Genomic DNA, 15,015 nt, shown 5'->3' on the forward strand with positions numbered 1-15,015 from the left:
GATGGACCTGACATCGATACTTCACCTAGCAAATGTTACCAAAGCAAAATCGGCTTGAAGAAACCTGGTTTAAAGGGAGTTAGTGAAGATATCAATGAGAGGAAGTTTTTATTACAATTGCCTCACACAGTGAGATTCGACTCAAACGTCCAGGTTCATCACAAAAAAATAACTTTCTTTTCAACTTCTAAAAACTGTTAACCTTGTAATTGACATGGGGTAGGCGTTCTCCATGTGATAACATAACATCGGACATTTCTACACTAGTACATATTAACCATCCTCAGTAAGTAAACATTACAGTTTTGAGTATTCGTCATCTGGATTCACTTATAAGAGCATATTAGGGGTGCAAAGTGGTTTCAATTTGGATGTTTGGCAGTAATTAAAAGAGGTTCATGGCGACACTGAAGTGAAATAAAATACTGTAAGTTGTTTTCCTCCATGCCATTTCACAGATCAAAATAACTACACGGCTGGAAAACCAATGACATGGTATTCATTTAAGTATGAAATTAAGAATTCAGTCGCTGATGATGGAGCCCAGAGAGGGGTCAGCCCAGATATCTGATGACCAGGAACATGAAGACGCAGGTGAGCAGCATACCCCCGATCATGATGAACTTATCCTGAGTGGCTCGCCTCTCTATCAGTCTCATCACTGTGTTGGACAGCCCGAGCATGTTGGCTACGTCCAGCATCTTCTTGTGTGTGCCCTGCACAAAGCCCAAAGGGAACCGATGACAACACTTATTCACACTCATTTATGTGGCTCAGTGAGTCTGGCAACACCCTTGCTGATGCACCAGTCTGTCAAACGTGTCTCACAGCCAGACAATCGGGACGTGGGTCCCAATCAACAGACACACCCTGATAAGAGGAGGCCTGAAGCAAAGCCAGGAAGACCATCTCCTTAGAGAATACAGACTCGCCCTGTGAGCGAGCGTGCACACTAACGAGATTATGGGGAACAGTACAGTCTCTCCATACAGGGTCACGACTTCTGCACCGTATACAAACCTTAAGTGTGGACCGCTGATCTCGGAGACCATTGAGGATACTACTGCCGCTGCCCAAGAGGTCGTCCATGCCTCTGTGTGCATTGTGCAAGTTGGAGTTCAACTGTAGGGTCTCATCTATGGGGATGGAGGTGTCTGCATCCTACAACGGATAACATTTCTCTTTTTTCTACATTATGTGAGGCAGGTTCAACTCCACATCTGCTCAGAGGCCATATATTGGACTTACGTTAGTTGTGAAGGTGCGGCTCATGAGTTCCTCCCTCTCTCTTTCCTGGGCTTCTTTCACGTAACGTCGATGCTGGAAATTTTGCAAGGCGGTCCGAAGATGTTGGACATCATACTTTAACTGGTCCACGCGTCTGAGGGGAGATAAAACCTTCATGGTTGCACTGCAAAGATGTGACCACGTACTGAACGCACCAATGCCCTTCATTTTTTTTGTAAACACGTGGATTAATGTACTTTATTTTTGGGAAAGGTCCAATTATTCACATTTGTTTATATTTCCTTTACATAAATGCTCATTTGGTTGGAATGAACCAGGTTTCTTTCCTTCCTCGACTTCACCGAGATCACAGACGTGTGGGATGGGGTGTGCTGTGTCCCCTAAGGCCTGTTTACCCAGCTCAGAAATTAATCTTTGCCCAATGCAGCAGGAATGCAGGTGATGACGGGGCTTCTGAGGAAATGTTTTCAAGAGCCGTGTTGCCACAGGGCAGAAGAGGACCGCCTGTCTCTTCTTCTACACCCTCTCTGTACCGCTGGGTCACCAGCACTTCGCTGTAGCCACTCACAATTTGGCGTTCTGACGGCGGTTTGGTGGTTCCTTGCTGGACAGGATCTCAAGGCGTTCTAAATGATTGAAGATCTGGTCGGTTCTAGCCTGCAGCTCGTTCTCCAACACTTTGAATTGGGGGGGGGGGGGGGGGGGAGAAAATGGTAGACGAAAACCATTTTTACTTGTATATAATCACAGCAAGGAAAACAATGAATCACATTTTCCTTGTGAATTCAGTTCAAAATAGTCCAGTAAAACATGATTTATAATAATTTCTCTGTCATTAAAATTTTATACTAGCTTTGACTGACATTTCTCCTGTAAATGGAATTACCATCTACCCAAGTGTAAAGGCTGTTATAATTTGGGGAGGGAGGGGGGTGTCTACTGCCTGCTGGCTCCCACCATTATCTCATGGGAGCTCTGGAGGCTTCTGTCAGGGAACCCACCCAGCTTCTTCCTGTCCTGGCACCAGCCTGGCTCCCAACTGATTTAACAAGCAGCAACCAGGGAGACACCCCGCTCCCTGCTATTATTATGTCAGCGCAGCCATAACAATAAGAAAACAGGAGCCATTCAGAAGCACAAACACAGCGCGAGTGTCATTAATATATGAGGACAACAATGACAATGATCCAGCTGCAGAAACACATGTTAGTGCAGGTGAGTACTCACAATGTACTGACTGACGGTCCGTCTTCTCTAAGTTACCCATGAGAGACTGCACCTCCTGGATTTGCCTGATGCACACCACATACACCATTAGCAGATTAAAAGGAGCGAATTTTCAGTGGATATCTCAAAGCGACGAACAACGATTTAACGGGTCATTCACTAAGACGCACAGGAAAAACAGCTGATGCTGGTGATTGGCTGAGGAAGTTGTTGAACGGGAGCTAAAAGTGGGTGGTTTAATCCAGGCACAGAGAAACTCACTTGTTCGTCTGGTGGTATAGCGTCTCCATCTTCCGTGGTGCGCTAGTGATTCGTTGTTACTTTTTCCGCTGTAAGAAGACTTAATTAGCGACACTTAGAGTCTGACAGGTGGCTAAGCTAGCTAGCTCGCTAACGTATTGGAGGGTACACGTCATCAGCAGTGTTTGTGTACGGAAGTGCGAAAACGGAAGTTCAATAGCGTCACCCGGGAGAGGAAAAAAAGTCGACCGGTCACGTGGTCATTTTTTCCATCGCCGTAATGAAAAACGCTGCTTGTGTTACAGTGACGCAATCAGATTATTTCTCATACAAATGCATAGTGTGACAAAATATAATGCTTGAATACCTGAAAGGCTTTTCCCCCACATTTATGCTAAGTTAATGAATTTATGGAAGAATAATAATGAAAGAAAACTTTGTTACAAGTTGTAAGGCAAAAGTACATTTTCACGATGGATTTATCGCCCATCGCTGCTCAGGTAGAAGAAATCGGGATGCATCTGCTGTTTGGTGCTGGTTGCAACTCTTTCTAACTCGAACACCAAAAAAAAGCATTAGTACAGTACTTTACTTTTGGATTGTGTTGTGCAATGGAAACACCTTGTAAGTCTCACGAGAATCTGTGAACATTTAACAATAATTCCTTTGTAATTTAATGTTTAAAAAGTCATCCCAGCAGCTGCCAGTGCACATTAGAAAAGGCTTGTTTGAAACTTCTGTTCTGCTGCTGCCTAAACCAAGAGGAGGGTAAACTGAAATAAATTCAAGCCTCCTTTGACCTAATTAGTGAGCTTTTACACGGTCCCGTTTGCCAGTCATAGCTGCTTGTTTACTTCATTCAGCACATCATTTGGAATCAGCACAGTCGGTTCTTCATGGATTCCTGATGGACGTTCGGGTGATGGCTGTATCTTCAGGCTACACCATTCCCAACAGAAGTCCCTTTCACCCACCCTCGCATGTCAGACGCCTTGAGATCTGTTCATGCCACTTCTTGCTCTCGCTGCTCACCATTTTCAGTTGTCATAACACATCCCCAGGGCAGCGGTCCGACTCGCACAGCCCAAACCTGCCGCTCGGAAGAGAGAAGAAGTAGGGAAGCAGAAAAATAAGGCCTCCCTCAAACCATTTCTGAACAGTATTCATGTCTCTTTCTCTCTCAAGGTCCTGGAGTTCTTTCAGTCTGTCTTTTATCTCTCACCCCCGAGGAAAGGCTGAGGTGCACTTACTGGTTTTCCTGCACACCTGAGCACCACAGCCAGTCGGATGCAAACTACGTAGAATTCTGTCCCCAGGTGCAGAGTGTGAGGTGCACATCTCCATATTCTGTGCATCTACAGTGGAATGTGTGGGTTCTATAAGCAGAGGCCCAGTGCCATTTATGTATCCATCTACACTTAAACACCATGTTAATATAAAAATGTTTATTTGCCTCTACTGGACCTGTCAGGTTTATTTAAAATGAATACACGATTTAGACGTTAAGAGCAATAAATTTCGAACAGGTCGAGAGCTTTAACAGCTTCACATAAACTACAACATTGTGCAGTTGTCTTTATTTTGGTTTAAAAAGTAAAAGCAGTTATAACCTGTGATGGGTCTAGGATGGGGTCCATGTTGATCTCCAGATGTTCATTTTTGCCTTCAGGTATTAATGGACGCCAAGAAGATTCAAACTTGCTAAAATCTGCTCACAACCCACAGAAAGGAAGTGGACCGGTGAGTTTTTTTTTTTTTTTGTTGAGACAGAACCTTTAAATCTACTTATTGTACATAATGTAACTTTTGTTGAACGTGTGCCTCTGTGCGCGTGCACGTGCGTGCATTCGTGCGTGCGTACGTGCACGTTGCCTGAGCATATCTTCAAAGAATGTTATTTCCTGGTTCCTGGCTTTGGGGCTTCCAACTGGAACCAAAGAAAATATAGCATCGGATCAATCTGTCCCTTCAGAAAACACCAGCGGAATTATTGTTTGCCAGAGGAATGACGCACCCCTCACACACACGCACACGCACACACACGCACACACACGTACACACACGCATTGACAATGTTTTGTTCATCAAAAGAAAATTACATGTTACTCAATATGTTCTATGAAACATAGCTAATTATGTTTTCCGTGCTATGTGATGTATCATAATTCAGCAATGATTGCTCAAGACAGACACAATAAAGAAGCCAATTATGAGAAGTAATTCGCCTCGGGTCAACAGTTTTTGGATACCAGTCATTTTTTTGGAGGCACGCTGATCTTCTTTCTACCCCTGGGGTGGATGATCCACTCGTCTTTGAAGCCGTGATGAGATGCTGAATGAAAGCAAATGAGGGCCTGTCAGACATGACAGGAGAGACTCATAAGCTCCCAGCGTCTCAGTGGACTCTGATTTAAAAGGTCAGGGGTGAGCGTCCTGTCACCCCGACCCTCAACAGCAGCAGAGGACGTGCTGAGCAGCCACTCGCATCAGTGAGGAGCCTTCGTGTCCACCAGCGACCACAAAGATGGAACACTTTCGCAAAGAGACGCAAAATGGATGAAAAGACACAAAGTGTCTGAATTGTCCAGTAATTCTGCCCACTGCTGCAAGTACTGGATTTTATTTCCACATTTCTTTGCGTCGATTTATCGATTCCCAATGCGGTAGACTGATTTGTCTTCATGCAACTACTGAATTTTTAAATGACACTTGGTAATTAACGACGCCCACAGCTTAAACTCTCCCCCGAGGATTGTTTTTACCTTATTTGCTCCGTCTCGCTGGCTGCCTCTTCGCGCTGCCTGATGGCGATCAGCCTCGCCATTCCTCCCCTCTTGTTTTTCTTCCCTGCTTTATTTTGTCTGACCCTAAAGAGCAGCGAGTGATCATACAGCTGTCAGCCACTCAGGCACACAGCCCCGCAGCCATACCACCTGGGACACGCACACCTCTCAAGATGAGAGGTGCTGTCCACCCCTGTGTTGGGATGATTGCTCATCCAGGATGGGAGCAGAACATCAAATGTCAATATGGCATGGAGCATTAAGCTGGGCTTCCCCTGCCTGACAGCACCTGTGAATGGGTCGACTGTGCATTATGTCGTGTCTATCTGGATAATTCCCGAGTGACATTTAATAAGGGAAGGAAGACAAACTAGCAAAGGTTCTGACGATAGGTATTCCAATAAATTCCAATCTTATTTCTCGGAGATGTTGTTGTCTGGGAGCACACACAGCTCTGCTGTTTATCAGTGTTTTCCCCTGTTGGACATTTTTGATCTGGGAAAGTTTTGCTTTGGTAATAATGGAGGTCAGTGTGTGTATCTGTGTGCGCAGCTGAGTTAAAGGCACAGCAGTACCAAATATTGCAATATTGAGGATAGGGAGTAGTTCATTTAGGTGCAGAGGGGTCTTATCGCGTCCTATCATCGTGGCTGCAATGTAAACCATGCAGTTAGCCCTGCAGGTGTTTCTGCAGAGCAGCATGGGAAAAGCCTCCTCCGTAATTTCCCGGTGAGGAGGTTCACAGGCGGCAAGCAAACAAGGGGAGTACATTTGAGAGACATTTGAAGGGCATCGCGTTGTCAAAAATAAAAGAAGCCGCGCTAGCAGAGTTCTCCTGTAGGCTCATGTTTGGCCCTATTTAAAGCGTCTACTGGTGTGCTGAATCAAACACAACAGTTGATTAATAGTCAAGCGTCACTGCTATAATCATCCGGCACCAGTGCTTTGATGTTCATAGATTAATTAAAAAAGATTGATGATTTCATCTGCTGAGAGGAAAATTGACTGGATGGCTAGTGACGATGCTAATGCCATCACCGACATGCTCATAACAACAATAATTATCCAATAATGGGCACTGTTCTTGGATTTTACCTGTTCTCACCTGTTAGCATGCCAGAATTTGGGCATAAAAAGTTGCATCTGAGGTCGATGGTGACTCTCGCCGGTCACACACACAACCAGACACACACACAAACGCATGAAGGTGCTTATATTTTGCTTTTGAGGCCACCAGAAAACAAGAGTGGCAACGATAAATCAGAGGAGTCCAAACTGCTGATGAACTTCCTGTCTGTTGGCTGACTGGGAGGGAGCGGTTCATCGTAAACCCGTGTTTGCTTAAATGAAAATGAAAGAAAGACATTTTTATCAATGATTTCAGCTTGGCTTGCTGCTCAATTGACCATCGCACATGTACACACTGTTTCAACATCCATATGTCCTGTCACCCATTGTGAGGAACTTTTACCGCCATCCCAGTCCACCCAGCCTCAGAGTCAGCCCCCCCATAGAGGTATGCACTCAGCCTTGTCGTAGCTCCAGGCTGTGCATGTTCTTGTTGTGGGTTGAGCAATTGCATTAGTCATTTCACATTCCGAATTCCTACCCTGTGCTGTATTCAAGACTCTTTCTCCCTCTTCCTCTGCACCGCTCTCCTCATCCTCTTCATCATTTAATTTTCTTTCAGTGCCATGTCAAGGTGCGGGGAGAAGGCCCAACACTGATGCTATCTCTTCAGAGGCGGAAATCTTGTAGGGTTTAGATGTTTGACCTGGGGCTCAGAGGTTCCGATTACAGGACAGGATTGTGCTTTATGTCCTTGAGCAAAGTATCTACCAAGCCCTCCACGCTTCAGTTAACAGCTACTGTTCTTACAAAAATAAGTGATGTATAAACCTGAAAGCCATGAACGTCACTTTGGAAAATCTCTTTTTGCTAAGCAACACAAATATAATACATATCTCAGCAAAAGCCCCGGCGAGAAGGTGCCAATTCATCTTCATCTATCAGAACGGCGTAGCATAGTAACCTTTACCTGAACCGGGCCCATTCAGACACAGGAGATTGTGTTACCGCCAGCTTCACCCTACATTTTCCATGACATTCAGTGTCTCGGGGTGACAGAGAGCAGCTCTAGCCGCTCTGACAGGTTGTAGACTGCAGCCCCACACCTGCACAGCAGCCCGAATCCAAACACACACACTCACACATCACTGGAGGTGACCACAGGTGTGCACATGCCAAGCGTGCACGCATATGCAAAAAAGGTTGTGCCCTCACCTGTCGGCTGCCAGGACTGTTTTAACCGCACACACGGGAGCCTGCACACTGCACCCCTGCTCCGTCCAACCCCCCACCCCGCTCAAAGCAGCCACCCTCGGGGCTTGTGCGTGCGAATCCGGCTCTAGACTCGGTAGCCCCCATCGCCGCGCCCCCTCTGCTCAGGGTAGTGAGGGAAATGAAGGCTTTAGGAGTTCATTATAAAACAACAACAGCAGCAGCAGGGGATAGGCCTCCTGGGGCCACAAGCTTTGCCTTCCCATCCTTCCATCTTCAACTTTTTTCTTTTCTTCATGTCCCTTAATACTGTAACTCCTTCAATATTCTCAAGCCCGGTCCCGCAGACTCACGCCGTCACACTCATCCTCATCATCCCAGAGCGGACGAAAACATACTGAAAACCACCGTATCCAAGTTAAACGAAGTTAAATATTGATCCGCGATATTATAATATCCGTTAATGTAGTAAGTCAATGGAGAGAGACAGGACACAAGTGGACTTATTTGACCTCCGGGATCAGACAGACAGCTGACCAATTTACATTTATCGCTCAGCAGCTAAACTTGAGTATCCATGAGAAGTAAAGGACACTGATTTAAGATGGTTGTTCATTTCTGGCACATAACGAAACCAGAAAAAAAAAATCTGAAAACGAAAAAAGTGCAACTCTAAGGAAAGTATTTAGAGAGAAAATGGTCACATTTCATGGATATTAAAGGAAATGTTTTATTCCGTTATCCCTATTCATCCCTTTTCTCTAATTACAATTGTCTTATCATCTCAGTACTTTACAAAATTCTCCTAAATAAAGCAACCCCCTCTACTCTGAATTAATTATAGGAACTTTATAGGTAATAAAAACTGCAATTGTTGTAATTGTCTTACAATCTGCTGCAGTAATTTAGGCCCTTTGGTTGGTGATTTAATAAGGAATAATAATCAGCAATCATCGTAATTAGAGAGCAACATCAAAAGCACCAGAGCCCACGATGTAAATAGCTCCTACAAAAGCCTTCTGTGGGAGGACGGTTCCCTGAAAACCAGGGGAAAGACCGGACGCACAGATAATAGCACGTTAGGGAGTCTCATCGTCATTCCAAAGCAGTCAAATGTAACTTTCTTATCATCAAATTGGGGTCAAATGCTGTGAGAGGGCCTTGTATGAGTTGTCGTGGTCGATGTACCAGCTGCCGCTAAATACGACCTCCTTGCATCAGACCCAGGCCTTTTCTTGGCCCGTCCTCAATAGCAAGGGAGTGTCAAGCAGTGTAAGCAGAAGTGTTGACCTGATAGATGTAGAGAACCGAATATCAAGCAGGTGTATTTCACTATTGCTGCTGTGTGTGCGTGCATGTGTGTGTGTGTGTGTGTGTGTATGTGTGTGAGATGGAGGGTGATTAAAAAGACCAAACGCATGCTTCTTACAAATGTCTATTTATTAACCTTCTTATAAATAAGAATATAATGCAACAAGATAAAAAAAATTCCAAATACATTATATATATATATCCAAATTCAGACCTGTGCATGGAAATATGATGTATTTGAATGGATCCAAATCTTGAAACTATTTGCCAATGAATGAGATGAGGTAGTAAAATTTTCTATAGTTGTATGCCCAAAGCTCTGATTTGAGTTTTTATACATCACTCAAACATAAACCGGATCATAAAATGACGTTTTCAGGTCCGAGGTGCACTTTTGACCGACACACATGGACGGTAAGAGTTATCTTGGATGTAAGGATAAGAAAGTAAACAAAGCGATTTTCTTTGATTAGCAATTTTAAAGGGGAAAAGAGCACAATTAGCCCACTTCAAAGGCATTTACAACCCCCCCCCCCCCAAAAAAAAAAAGTGGCTGAATTAGGCCTAACCTAATGATTCAGTCAGGCTATTTTAAACATGAAAGTATGGTGTAATGTGAAATTGAGGGGAAACAAAGGAGGACCGGTGTGTCCTAAATCGTTTCTCAGTCTTTGTTTCCCTTGCTATTACCCGGCTATTTTCCTTTGTTCTGCTGAGCGTGCATTAGGATCCATGTCCAGATTTCCATAGACATTTCCATAAGAGCAACTGAAACCCAGCTTGCTTCTTCACACAATAACCCTGTTAATGGATGCCAGTGGGCTCAACCACCCCCCCAAAAGAGTCCAGTGATTCTGTTTTACTATATATTCAGAACAGCCTCTTGAACTTGCGTGAGTATTTACAGACTCGTATCACATGTAGCGAGAGCAACATAAGTGCTTTTTAATCAGGAAGGAACAATGACAGCAGACAGAAAAGACAGACAGGCGGCCTGGTTCCTTTTTTGAGGCCGTATTAGCCTCAGTGGCGACGCTCATTTACAAATACAAACAATAAATAGTCGAGTGGGAAGATTTAACGCAATTATGATACAGCAATGCCAGTGCCAGAGCTCCCCGGCGGAGAGGTGTTTGACTTTGTACTGCTGCTGGGATCCAGTCCAGTCCAGTACCTGTTACAGGAGCATGTTTCCCTTTGTCCCAGAAAAGTGGTGTTTCAGTGCATTTGAGGGGAGAAAGGCACGACAGGTATAAACCCATGGCGATGGCGGATAAACAGCAGTAATATACCATTACCCGTGCACATCCCTCTTCTGTAAAGACACGCTCGGGGTGGGCGATCCTGCGGCGTCTGTTAGAGGTCCAGCGTGTCGTTCCTGTGTTGGGTTTCTCCTATTGGGTCCGTTGTTATGGCTTTTTGCAGGTGTACACCTCCTCCTCTCTCACACACGTCTGACACTCCACGTGGCAGCACCAGCGCACTTGGCAGTGGCAGGACAGGCTGGTGAGGTGCACGGCCGTGTTATAACCCCGTCCGCAGCACAGGCTCTGACAGCTGGTGTCTTTGGCGCAGGAGCGGCCGCCTGTACCCGGGGAGTAGCGCGAGGCCCTGCAGAAGCTGGGGGACTCTTCCAGGTAAACCAGGTCAGTAGTTCGCAGGTTCTGGCTGTGGCGACGGGGGCCCGCCAGCTCCGTCTCTCCGGTGGCTGCGTTGGTGACGCTCAGCACGCGCACGGCGTTGTCGTAGCGATACTTCAGCAGGCGCCCGGTGTCGTGGAAAGGAGCCAGCTGCTTCCAACAAGTCCGTACAGCGCAGGAGCCAGAGACGCCGTGACACTTGCAGGTTGTTTTCAGGCCGCTCTTCACCGCCTGAAATTGAAGGGGGAAGAGGAAGAAATGTCAGTTCCTTCAGTTTGATTCATTACTTGGTTTATCTGGAAGATCTATGTGGACACATGAGCTAGTTTCCTGAAGGGTGGGGGGTGGGGTGGTGTTGCCTTTAGTCCACGGGCCAAAATTTTTGACATAATAAATTGAAGGAGGGTGTTGGCAAGCCATATTTCTTTTACTTTGCATTTTTCACTTGGACAGGTCTTGTTGCGCCCCCCCGGACCCCAACCCCCCAGTCTGCTCATCTCCCGTCTATCTTGGCTAAAGCCTGAGGCACAGGTGACAATCAGTGCAGACGCTGGAATCTCTCCACCCTGTTCTTTGCACATGCCTGCTCATGGAAAACAGTGATAAGAATTTTTGCTGTGCGCAAAGTGCCAAAATACATAGAGTGGCGCTGTGTGATTTGGGTTAATAGTTCACTGAGCTTGATGGTCAGTGATGAGATGTGCAATCACTCAGCCTGATGGGCTGCTGTCTTGGCAGAGGCCAGAGACAGGTCAACGGGCAGAGCCAGAGGCGACCTGCAGGGAGAAAACTTCTGCTCAGTTCCTCCCTTTGCAGGTATGAACCCCTCGGGGGGGCTTCAAAGGACCATTACAGCGCGACGGCGGGGGCCTGACCACTTCAGCTTTTTGTTCGAGTGTCTCTGGGTCTGTTTTTTGCTCGCATCGGTGTAAAGTGAGGAAAACATTTCACTCAACCAAGATAAGGCAGTTCCTTCCTGTTGCGTGTGTTTGTCTTCTGCCTCCACCATCTCTGGCTCTAGGTGTGCGCTACGGCGGCGGGACCTCGGGGGCCCGTGTTTGCAGAGCTCCACAGTGACGGTTATTAACATTAGGTGAATTTATGGAGAGCACAATGATCCAGTGAGTGGGAAAAAATGCATGCTCGTATATTAAAACGAGGCCAGAGTTATAATCTTGCTGTGCCATGTGAGGCCTTTAATTTTCAGCAAGCTTTATCATGCCTGGGAACACCTGGCTCCAGCGATCCTGCAGCCGTCCCGTCTAGGTGTTGGGCTGCCTCACCCTCTGCCTCCTCGCACCGAGGCCGGTGACAGCAGCCTGGGAATCAAAGGGGGCGTTTGTCTGGCCCTCCAAATGTTTGGTATTACAAAGCTGCATCCTGCCATGCTGCAGAAGATACCACTGCAATGATTTACAGTTTACGTAAGGAGGACATTTTACCGTGAGAGACAAAGGTCTGGACAGACCGCTGGACATTTACGGCGCGTTTCTTTTGAATCGCACTCACCCGAATCCCAACGTTGATGTTTTGGGCATCGACCTGAGCCCTCAGGTCTTTGCTGACCTTCTTCTGGCCGAGGAACTTTTTGAGGAACTTGGTGCTGTATTTCAGGTTGTCACCGCAGACCCCCCACTGCCACGCTTCCCGGTGTTGGATGCCGGGGGATTCGTCGCACGTGCACCTCTCCATTCGGCCTGAGCTGCACGCTTTAGCAAGTGCATGTGTCAGAGCAGCGGAGGACACGGCCAGCAGAAAGGCGGTCTCCTTGAAGGCTGACATAAAGGGACAAAATGCAGAATTGTAAATAAAAATGCGGTTTGGATTTTATGTAGCAAACCTAAGAAATGAGGGGTGAGGGTACGAATGTGAGCCACTGGAGTGGCTGAAGCAAATTGGCCATTGAGACGACGCATTTCCTGCCGCTCTCTAACTCTTGAAGCTAGAATGTTTACAGGGATCTCGCCGTGTTGTCGAGCTTGACTTAAACCTCGCCGTCAAAAGCTTTCTTGTGTCATAGTTCCTCCTTTGAGCTTTTTTCTTTTCCTGGTGCTGCACTGTTATTTGCTTCAGCCTGAGCCATCACTCGAGTATTTTGATCCAATTAATTATTATTTTGACTAGGAAGGATTTTCCCAGATGAAAGTGGGTAATCGTGCCACCCTTTTCCTCTGGGAATGGGCGCTTTCCCGAGATAAAAATAACCACAGGGCTTTAGCACTCTCAGCCTCACCACATTTCTTGGTTTTCTACTCCCTCATTACCTCCCTGCTGACCTGTTCACGTCTCCAAACACACTAATATCCGTCCGCATAAATCACAGCTGAGCACTTGAGCTATATACAATATGTTGAACATAATGTGCATCCTGACAGATGGCCAGGATGTTTAAGTTGATAAGTTTTTCTTTTTATTGTATAGCGTATATGCATGTGTGTGGGGGGGTATGGGGGCGTGTGCATGTGTCTTGACATCCATTATAAGAATTTACAGTTGAGAAAAACAAAGTAAATGACAGAAGTGTCTGTTGGTGTTTGCAGTTGCAAAAGCAACAGAGCAGCGACTGACTGGACTTTTTCCAGCTGCTTCATGGATAAATACTAGTTGGAGATGAGGCTAATTTCTATGTTGTATAATCAGTGACGCAGGAAGAAAATTCTCCATGAATGCAGAGTCTCTTAAATTAGTGATCAGGGAGTCCACAGGCAATACAAAACTATCTTTGAAAGTTTTATTCAAAAACCAAACTTTCCTGTATTTTAAGCTCTTAAAGGCAAATGAGGTCAGATCCCTGTGTTAATTTAAGTTTTTGTACATTTGGAGTTGGTGTTAAAACAGTAATAATCCAACTAAATCATTTTGGAATATTACGCCTGTGTTAAATTTTGAAAGTGAACTGAGGTTGGTCCTAATTGCTCCTACTTGTTTCTATTCCACTCACTTTATTTCCTGTCGGTCAGTGCGTGATAACGTTATCAGACCCAGATTCCCTCTAGGAGTTGTGTTATATATAGTTTATTATACTATTATTATTATTTTTAAATCCGTAAGTGACCGAGCGGACAGCCAGGCACCTGCACGCTTAATAAAGCACAGATTGGGACATTAACTGACCTCTTTTCAGAAGGCTCCCCCGGCCGTCCAAACTGCAGTTCCAGCGTTCGTTCCTAAACTGGTACCGACACTCCAAAAGGCTGAGGCGCACCGACTCCCGGAGGGCTTCGGCCAAACCGGGTTCTCTGCGACAGAGTCTCTTCTGGCGCCGCGTCAGGCTCATCTGCTCGCACTGCTTTAGGTGCGCCTTCCCGGTCGGAGGTTCATTGGAAAACGGACCTGGCAGCAACACCAAGGGTTCTCGACCTGTCAGCCTGAGAGCGGGAAAGAAAGCGCAGATTAAAAGCACAGCTTTTTCATTCAGTTCTTTTTTTACTTTTCCCTTACTGTAACCGCATAATTTCCTCGCCCGATTAAAATATTTGTCTTCCTTCCAACAGTCGAGTCAAACTCGTAAAGATAACAGAAATAACTAAAATTAATCTAGTTGAAATGCTGTGTCAGTCACCACAGGTTAAAATTGTGGCTGTTTGCAAGACGTTTGTCTGCAGCTTTGCAAAAGTGTGGAAAAAAGATTTTGAATAAAGCTGGCGATGAAAAGCTGTTGTTTCTGCACAGTTACGCGTGCTCAGTTTTCCCTCACATTTCTAAAATGTTACTATATAAACATATATATATATATAAACACTCATGAAAATAACAAAATCAATTAACTCATTCACGGAGCTGATCCAATAATAATAATAAAAAATCTGACCCAAAATAAGCAGCTGAGTGCGCAAGAAGGATGCAGAGCGCAACGAGACGCAATAGGCAGGCGGTCCGTGGGAGCCTGGAGCGCATGGTGCCGGGTTGTCTCTGCTCTTCATCTCGCTAATTCTTCAATGGAGAAAGTCTGTGCAGTCTGGTCGGCACACCACCATAGGGGAGGGACGGGGCACATGCGCACACAATTTCAATTCAGTGCGCCGGACTTCGTCTGGTGGCTGTGCTCTTCGCTGGAAGGGTGGAGGTACAGTTGGACTACTGCACCCTCGTTAATATAGTTCCTGAAGATTATTTTGGCTACGTGTATATCTGGTGTTTACTGTTTTAAACACCAGATATACACCTGGACACCAAAGTCAGCGAGGGAGGGAAAAATAAACCCTCAAACGTTTTCCAATTGTATAATTTTCAAACATTCACTGTCAGGGCTCTTTCTCAACAAGTTAGATAATTGGCAAAGAGAG

General features: G+C 45.7%; 2 protein-coding genes across 3 annotated transcripts; both read right to left on the reverse strand.

Moving 5' to 3' along the window:
• Positions 1 to 91: 91 nt before the first annotated feature.
• Positions 92 to 2,935, reverse strand: gosr2 (golgi SNAP receptor complex member 2). 2 transcript variants are annotated; one of them, XM_057014982.1, is made up of 6 exons: positions 2,737 to 2,935; positions 2,476 to 2,540; positions 1,817 to 1,925; positions 1,249 to 1,381; positions 1,021 to 1,161; positions 92 to 716 (listed from the first exon to the last, which is right to left on the reverse strand). In XM_057014982.1, the coding sequence occupies exons 1-6, from the start codon at positions 2,763 to 2,765 to the stop codon at positions 555 to 557; spliced, it is 639 nt and encodes a 212-aa protein (XP_056870962.1). In that variant the 5' UTR covers positions 2,766 to 2,935; the 3' UTR covers positions 92 to 554. The 2 variants fall into 2 exon arrangements, with proteins under 2 accessions (XP_056870962.1, XP_056870963.1); XM_057014983.1 differs by lacking the exon at positions 2,476 to 2,540 and having other exon boundaries at positions 2,737 to 2,923.
• Positions 2,936 to 10,010: 7,075 nt separating this feature from the next.
• On the reverse strand, positions 10,011 to 14,712 carry wnt9b (wingless-type MMTV integration site family, member 9B). Its single transcript, XM_057014961.1, has 4 exons — positions 14,541 to 14,712; positions 13,844 to 14,097; positions 12,239 to 12,504; positions 10,011 to 10,960 (listed from the first exon to the last, which is right to left on the reverse strand). Exons 1-4 carry the CDS (start codon positions 14,624 to 14,626, stop codon positions 10,499 to 10,501), a joined length of 1,068 nt encoding a protein of 355 aa, XP_056870941.1. The 5' UTR covers positions 14,627 to 14,712; the 3' UTR covers positions 10,011 to 10,498.
• Between the last annotated feature and the right edge of the window lie 303 nt (positions 14,713 to 15,015).

The sequence above is a fragment of the Takifugu flavidus genome, chromosome 18 (assembly GCF_003711565.1).
Source record: "Takifugu flavidus isolate HTHZ2018 chromosome 18, ASM371156v2, whole genome shotgun sequence".
NCBI classification, from domain to species: Eukaryota; Metazoa; Chordata; class Actinopteri; order Tetraodontiformes; family Tetraodontidae; genus Takifugu; species Takifugu flavidus.